This window comes from Morone saxatilis, unplaced genomic scaffold, assembly GCF_004916995.1.
Source record: "Morone saxatilis isolate NCDOM2014 unplaced genomic scaffold, NCSU_SB_2.0 Contig2, whole genome shotgun sequence".
NCBI lineage: Eukaryota > Metazoa > Chordata > Actinopteri > Moronidae > Morone > Morone saxatilis.
This window is the reverse complement of record NW_023339762.1, coordinates 7,922,888-7,931,727: the sequence shown is the minus strand read 5'-3', so window position 1 is coordinate 7,931,727 and position 8,840 is coordinate 7,922,888. Positions and strand designations below refer to the sequence as shown.

Here is an 8,840-nt window from a genome sequence, read left to right as displayed (position 1 = left end):
AAAATATTAAATACTAATCGAACAAACAGAACTGAAAAACGATGTATAAGCTTTCATTTAGCGTGAATAATTTAGCCTGCTAAGATGGTATCCGAAATAAAGTGGATGACTGGACTGGAAAACATTAAAGAAAGGGCGTTGATTTGAATTTCAGAGGCCCAGTGTGTTAGGATTTTAGTGGCAATGTGGTTCCGCAAGGACTGTTACCCCACTCCTTTGCCGTCAACCCCGTTTTTCCAAGCTGCAAAGGAGAACTCCCGCCATCCGGTCGGCTGCGAAAAACAGCCTTATCTAGAAAGGCCCCAGGGTGTTTGGTTGTCCATTCTGGGGCAACTGTAGAAACAATGGTTCGCGTCTCCACATGGGGCCGCCACGGAAGGGGACAGCCGTGTCTGTAGATAAAAAGACTACTGCTAACAAAAAAACAAAAGAAAATTTATACACTAATGAAAACAATACCTGCAAATTTATATTGCATTTCTGCCAATTAGATCCTCCTACATTTTACACACTACCTTAACCAGACATCTGGTACTTGCAATGCTAAATGGTTCAAATGATCTTTGGTTATTTTACTGTACCCTTGTTTGAAAGTTTCTCAGATACCAACTGTCTTGCGATACAATATCTTCAGACAAGATCATACATAAATTGTGGTAGCATGTAAAGTGCTTTTCAAAACAGTTATACTTTCATTTTCAAAAAGTAGCCCACCTACTCATACCAAAAAAATTATAATAACTGATATAATAATGGATATGAAACATTCCCAGTTAATAAACATGAACTGATTACTTTTTTTCCAAAACACTTAACACATTATTGCATTTAATGCATCTTAGTACATTTTGACGTATTCTGTGCATCACATTCAAACTGACACAACGGCCCAAACACTTGATGTCCAGAATGAAATTTGAACAAAAATATCTTCTCATTGAAACAGCGAGGGAACAAACCAAAGCCCCTATAGATGACTATTCTAGATTGAAACAGCTCATTATCCTTTAGGTGTCATGAAAACAGTACATGCCACATGATGTTGCTACTGATGAATTCAGCGCTCCATCTAATCAGATGTTCGGGTGAGCAGCCATCATTACAAAGCTCTCCTCCATGTTGGAACACAGCAGGAAAGAAGTCGACTAGCCGTGGTTGTGATCAGCATGCTGCGTGGTCGGGCTGGACTCAATGCTTGGGTCTGGGACACCTGTCCAGCCTCCTCAAGGGCAGCCTGTAGACACTACACACATCACACACACACACACACACACACACACACACACACACACACACCAACACACACACACACACACATCAGTATGCATGTGCAAAGACCCATATCACGCTGTACTCCTATATTCAAACACATAGATTAAAATAATTTCAAGTGGGGAGGCAGAATTTCAACTGTGCATATTTAATGTAGTTAAATAAAAAAAACTTTCTGTGCCTGCAGGTTTACAGTAAACAACAGCAAACTGTAGTAATACTGTAATAAATTCAACCCTACCAAGCAAGCAGTGTGTTTTAATAACACACTGTGATTTTTCGTTCAACATCTCATGTGATTTCAGGAGAGCATCAGTGCTGTGTGTGACGTCTCAAACTAATTCAGCCAGGAGAGCCTCCAACATTTACATTTAAAATTACAAATGATCTGTGAAAGCTCAGCCTCCTTTGAAGGTAAAAATTCAACACCCACAAATGCTCTACTTAACCCTTGGCTAAAAGGATAAAATGGAATCACATTAATTTGAATAGACTGACAAATGTGGTTACAGTGAAGAGGGCATTTCTGGGCGCAGCGAGGCAGCCCAATTAAGCCCCTGACCATTATGCGCTTCAAATCCCCTCATCGGCCCTAAGATCTAGTCTTGATAATTATGATCAGAATTAGAGAATGATAAAGTACAAGCAGGGAGATTATTCATGATATGTACATATTTAAACATACAATGTTTGAGATGATGTGTCAGCTATCTCAACATGGTTTAAAGATACTGGTTAGTTGTGATGATTTTCAGATATTGCCCTGTGGATGTAATTAAATTGGACAGTCATTTGGTGCACTGATGTTACACGTGGAGCCCTATAGTATAGTGCCCTCAGTTTGTACTATAAAGCGAGTGCAGGTAATAGTGCAATAAGCAGTTTGAATGTTTGAATGATATATTTGTATTCAGGACATGGAGTTATTTACATTTATGAGGCTGCACACACAAGAAACACACACTTTATACCTACCAGGCAAGCGACCAGCACTGAGTCACTGTTATTTCTCTCAGTAGGGGAGCGACACAGTTCAATAAGACGAGGAACAGCTAAAGACAGGAGAGGTAAAAGTCAGTTACAAGCCCATTCTTAGACACTGATATCATCTATAAACAGTGGCGCACAGAAGAGCAATTGTGTACAGGAAAACATTACTTTTTGTAATGCTGAAAATATTCCTAAAATAAAGTCAGTTTAATAAAGAAGTTACATTTAGGTTCAAATAATAATTGCAAAATAAATGTGACTGTAATCCGATACAATTACTAAGAAAATGATGATTACAATATTGTTTTTTTGGTAAAAAAGCATATATGTAGAATATAATATTCATTGATTTGAATTCAAGGGTAGGCTGGCTTACAAGGTGCTGTCTCTACAGATAGACAGGCTCTATTAATTGGCCAGTATGCACTCAAATCAATGGTTCCTTTGTTTGAATCTGCAGCATCTGCCAATCAAATCAATGAGCATTGCTCTAGACACTCAGTGTTGAGTACGGTTGTGAGATTTACACTGTCTGGTTTAAATTTATATTTTAAATGCTTTATTGCCCAGTTTAAAACATGTATTAGAAAAGTAATCAAAACATACTGAAATGTAATACGTTACATTACTTCATCAAAGTACTAACTACTAACTTAAAGCAGTTACATTAATTTTTTTACATTTATCTGTAACCCATTGCAGTTCAAAAGCAACTTTCCCAATGCTTATTATTATGTTTATAAACCACTAATGTTCCCTTTGCTTATTAAAAAAACGTGTCTTTTTGCACTTTCTTTGTTTTTTTTCTCAACTTTTTTCTGCATTAGTTAACAACACTATTTAATGAAGAATAAACAGTGTAACAGTGTTGTAACAAAACTGAAATTCTGCACTACCTTTTAGCTGGATGGCTGTTTGAGCCACATCAGAGTCTCTGCTTAGACGGGCCAGTGTGACAGCAGCTTTCTGCTGAACACGCTCACAGGCGGCGCCCTCTGATGGACTGGAGGAGGACGGCTTTTCTCCTAGCAGAAGCAGCAGTCGCTCTATTCCTAAAAGACACAATTTACAGTGCACATTAGTCAAGCAAGAAATCAAGGAAACAAAGATGTCAGGAAGGATAGAAATGTACAGAAGTACAACAAGCAACACAGTCAGAAAGAAACTAGACTAAAGAAACACATCTACATAAAACAGACAAGCAATAAGTTAGATAGGAACCTGACACCAGAAGCAGATGATTTTAAAATTTTACAAACATAAAGTTACACAAGATTCTGACAAAACAAAGTGCTCAGGAGCCAGACATTATTACACACGTCACTGTCAAAAATGATTTATAAGAAGAAGAAGAAAGAAAAAGATTAGATTAAAACAGCATCCTCACTCAGGCTTTTAGGTAATTACATATAATTTTTTAGATTTACTCTAATATTCACAAGTGCTGAGGCTCACTGCTTCAGGACGATTGCAGGTACAAAGACTTTGACAAGCTGACTCTGAAACAATTCAATTCAATTCAATTTCAATTTAAATTTGTATTAGCGGCCAATTCCATAACAGAAGTAATTCAGGACACTTTTATAAAAAACACTTTCAAATTAGAGCAGCGAACTCCTTCTAAAATTTACAGAGACCCAACAGTACCACCATGAGCAAGCACTTGGCGACACATATGCACACATGCGTATTCTAGAAGTATAAATATTTTTGGCTATTCTATGATCAAATTTTGTAAATACTCACTATAGGAGGCAAGAGCAAGCCACACAATTTATCTGGAAACACTGAGGGACCAATACACATACTGAAAACATATTCATCAATCCATGAATTAAAGCATAGAAACAATGGAATATGTGTTGCACAGAGTGGACTCATAGCCGAAAATTTAAATAGTGAAAATGAAGTAATGAAAAGAACATTAAAATACATTACAGGTGTCTGAAAGTATCTGCATATGATCTGTGGCTGTTGTCATTAAGTCCTGCCAGGTCCCTTCACAGATATTATCTGATGCTGCCATCTTGAGGATTAATAAAGAACTTGTTCTTGCTTGTACATCAACTTTTGGGTATTGTTGGTGCATGTCCTTCATCCAACAGCAGTTTTGCTGATAAAAAATAACAATGCTGTGTAACATTCAAGAACAAATTATAATTGAAAAATGGTTTACCTTGTTCTTGCAGGACTTCAGAAGCACACTGCTCTAAAACTGACAGGTTTGCCAAGATAGTCACCACCTGAGATTAAAAGAAAAAAAAACATGATGAATAGTTTGGCACATTTACTTTTCTAAACATAGTTTGTCCAGAAGGTATCTCTTGAAAATGCACACTGTTTTCTATACCATACCACTTCACTAATACACTTCAATTTAATACATTCCCAGCTACTGTAAGAGCTGTCTGGTATGATCACAGTATCTGCTGTTTTGCTACAGAACAGCTCATCAAACTGCTGAAGGGCTCCTCTAAGCCAGAGTCATTCACAATCATCCTCCCTATAGGTTTTTAATGTTATAATTTTGGTACTTTTTCTATTTAGTTTTTTGTGAGAAAAAACACTGAAACATGTACCTGGTCTTTGGAGTAGGGTGTGTCGACTCTCTGGCGGTCTCTGCAGGCCTGCAGCAGGATCTGGATGGCGTTTAGCTGCAGGAGAATCTCACAGGCCATGCTGTCAAAAAAGGTGATATTGGCCAAGGCTGCAGATGCCAGGAGGAATACTTCACCACATGAGGCACTCTCACACAACTCTGAGAGAACAAAACATCACTCACTGAGTAACACAACAACACAGGATTTGAAACCATGAATTTGTTCCAGTTTGAGGATGTTGTCTTTTGGCAGTCAGATGATTTCTTGTTTGTTCTGTATTTTTTGTAGTTAACATTAACACATCTTGTGTCTCCAAACAAGCCTTGGATAGGCCTACTAAGTCAATGGTCAGGGTTATGTTATCAGTTTCACGTCCACTCACTGATGAGCGCGGTGACGATGTCGTGCATGCTCTCCAGGAAGCTGGCGAGGTGCTGTGTGGATGTGTGATGAGGTGAGGTGATCTGAGCTACAACCGCCGCTGCCTCTGCCCTGGCTGCTTCCACGCTGCTTTCATCAGTCAAGATGTCTGCCAGACACAGGATGCCATCCACCTACAATAAGACAACATACAGTTTACACAATATAAACATGTATTATAATGTAATGGTATATGGACAGCCATACTACTATCAACAACTAGATGGGACTGTCCTACTCCCAGAAGATAAAGTAGTTTATTTTCTGCCAGTATCCCAGGATTGGAAAAATTAGCTTTTTAAGGCCTATTAAGACTTTTTAAGGATCCACAGATACCTGATGTTACCTGGACTGCATCTTTTCTCTCTTTATTTTTTAAATACCCAATAGTATAGTTATAAATCACTTTCACTAGGATCTGTCTCCAGGCCTGACTGCTGAACTAAACTCTCACTTCACATTTCATCTTAGCACGGCAGGGTTGACAAAACATCGGCAACATCACTGGCCATCCAGACAGTTTAGTGTCCACGGAGTCAACTTGGCTGGAACTTGCAGCTCGGTACGAAAGTGATCACAATTAAAACACACCACTCTGATTTAATTGCCACCCCCAGGGTGAATGTGCCGCTGAGAAACTCTTGTATATGTGACTGGCATCAATCCAGTGTGCATCATCAGGTTTGTAGATGAGCTCAGACTTCTAGAAGAGCAGCAAATTCTCTTCTGTTTAAAGGGAAGTTTGCTCATGGGGATGAGGTCATATTTATCACATCTTCGTGTTCGAATGTGTTTGTGTTCGTGTGTTGATTTGGTATTAGAGTATAGAGGCTTCAGGAAATAATAAAGATGTAGAACAGATTTTCATCCACTTGAGGGCAGTATTGCACAGTTCAGACAAACTTTACTCCAGCTGCTGATTGTTACTCTGTGTCTGCTGGCAGTCGTAATCAAGTCTTGCATATGAGTTGAAAGTCATCAGACACTCTGGAAATAATCCTTACTATCAATTAAAATTCATAGTCCTAAACTGCAGGATCATGGTTTCTAGGGTGGAGGTTCTGGTGAAAAATCCATTATCTGATACATCAGAAATCAGATATGTTATGCTCTGTATTACAGTAATTTTTTCATCACAATCATTATTTACTGGTCAAAAGCAAATTAATGTTTTTGATGATCAGCCAACATCAGCTCCTGAAAACAAAAGTTTAAAGACAAGCATCCAGAGTGAGGCAAACTGTCAGCCAGCCACACCTGTCAGTCTTATCTGCTGACGAGCATCAGTGCACTGAGCTTCACAGGGCAATACCCTATTTTTGTCTCCATGGACGTCAGCAGCACTGTGCCAGCGCGACCCACTGACGTGGAACAATCCACTCTCCACACCCCCGTTCATCTACTGTCCCCCCTCTGTTTCCCCCGTCCCTACCCACACCTCCTCCTCCTCCCTAAAATAGGATATTCCCCAACTCCTCATTTACCGTACACCGGATGTATCTCATTCAGTTTATTGTCAGGACCAACGCTCAATAACTTTTCTGCATTTTTAAGAGTAACAACTAAGTTTACGATGCCATTGGAAGTTTTAACTTGATACCATCCTGTTGAAAGTATTTCAGCTTGTGGCCATAGGAAATACACTGAACTGTGATTTCTGTTTCAGCAAAAAAATTTTAGAATCCTAAACCTACATACCAAATGAATTTATTTTTCATCTCATAAATTCAGTTGTTCTTAAAATATGGCACCTTGGAATGATTGGAACGTAGTGTCAATATGTTATGCTCCAGACAAGCAGTGTTTTTTTTTTTTATCACATTCACCTCTCAAATTGCCACATCCAGCCTACTGTATCTGGACTACTTGTATGACACGGCTGGTGTGTGGCAAGTCAATGGATGCGACAAGGTCAGTGCGTGTTGCACTTCAAGGAAATTATATCCTTTAATTACATTTTACAGGCTTTCAATGTTCAGTCTGACACAATATCAGTCCTTCGTACTTCTTTTTCTTAGTACATCTTGAGCAGCTTTGTTCATAATCAATACTCTTTAAATGCACCATTGTATGATTACATAATATTCCAGTAGGGATAAAGTTAAGAAGTATAGAACATCCACCAATAAGCAGTGCAGGTGCATACCGGCCCCTTTTCTCGATCATCCTTCAACAGTGACAGTTGTGTTTCTCAAGCCTGAGCGATTGCTGGTGAGCGGATGGTAGCGTAGACTTGCCTGACAGCCTCTCCCCCGGGATGAGGCTGCTAATCTGGGGCGGACTTTGGTTCCTGTTAAAGAGTTTTCACACTTGGATGATTCATGCTGTCCCAGCTGCTCTATATGTGAACACAGACACCGCTGTGGCATCATTATTCGCTGGAATCAGGTTATATTTGTCTTTCGGTAAACGCTTGCTTGACACAGGTGCGTCTGTTGTTTATTTTGGTTGAATTCTCGATAGAGAACAAACAAGGACAAACAAAGAAGGATGTATCATTAGCTTCCTCTCTCCCTGTCTCACCTTATTTCCTTTAAGCACGCACACACAGTGAGAAGTCATGTATGTCTAAATATTTGACCTGTCAGCTCAGCGGTCAGGAGGTTCCAAATAATGATCTCACCACAAATCATGACTCATCGTTTGTGTATGCACTGTATTATTCTGCCATTAGAAGAAAAACTTGACCTATGCACCGTATGATGCTTATTTTCTCAATCTCTTCTTCTAAAATTATACAGCGCAGATTAATGGCAGTTCCCCTGCCCCCCGATGTAACTGAACTTGGTGAACTCATTCATGAAAATTTAATCAAGTAATAAATAGAAAGCTGGAGAACTCAACTTCTGTAGTCAAAAGTTTCCCAAAAAAGTAACAATACAGCTACAGAGGTGAGACGCAAACAAAAACACTGATGTTGCTAAGATGCCAGTTTCTACACTGCATTTTCCAACTGAGTTTGCCAGTAGAAGAGGGTAAAATCACCTGCAACATGTGTATCCTCTTCTGTAACCATGAATGACCATAATGGCCAAAGGAGATCCTCCTCCTGACAGGAATTAACAGGGTGGTTACAAAACGACGCTTTAGCTTTTATAATCTAGCACCAGCAGCACTGGCACAAGATAATGTCATGAAATGGTAATCAAAACCAATATATACTTATTTTCAATCATTTAATTATTTTTAAGGACAGCCTATCACAATGAATAAACAAACAAATGCTTTTCTTCCCTGCTAAACCTTCATTAAACCATTGATCCTTCAATTCCATGAGCACACACTTTGTTTCTGTCCAGCCAAGCCTCCTCCTGCTGCCATTGTTGGCTCATATTCACCTGTGAAAATAAACTAGCCTCCCAGTCATAACATGGGAAGTGAGAGCATGGCTGAACGTGTACAACAGTAGACAGACTATACTGTGCTGCTGGGAAGAGGAACAGCCCTCTGTCTGAGCTACAACCTCAGCTGATCAGTGTAAACATAATCTGTCTGAACTGGTATTTTACTGGGAGTACTGTACTTACTTGAGATTAATGTCAACTCTCTCTCTCTCTC

At 39.2% G+C, this 8,840-nt stretch overlaps 1 protein-coding gene across 2 annotated transcripts in view; it reads right to left on the bottom strand.

Moving 5' to 3' along the window:
- Positions 1-1,347: 1,347 nt before the first annotated feature.
- LOC118329934 (protein inscuteable homolog) overlaps positions 1,348-8,840 on the bottom strand; it is a 49,603-nt gene continuing 42,110 nt past the window's right edge. For both annotated transcript variants that reach the window (XM_035664286.1, XM_035664287.1), the window contains exons 8-12: positions 5,245-5,416; positions 4,842-5,020; positions 4,439-4,505; positions 3,159-3,314; positions 1,348-2,324 (exon numbers count right to left, since the gene is read on the bottom strand). In XM_035664286.1, coding sequence (XP_035520179.1) covers positions 2,206-2,324; positions 3,159-3,314; positions 4,439-4,505; positions 4,842-5,020; positions 5,245-5,416 — 693 coding nt within the window. In that variant the 3' untranslated portion in view covers positions 1,348-2,205. The remainder of the gene's footprint in view (positions 2,325-3,158; positions 3,315-4,438; positions 4,506-4,841; positions 5,021-5,244; positions 5,417-8,840) is intronic.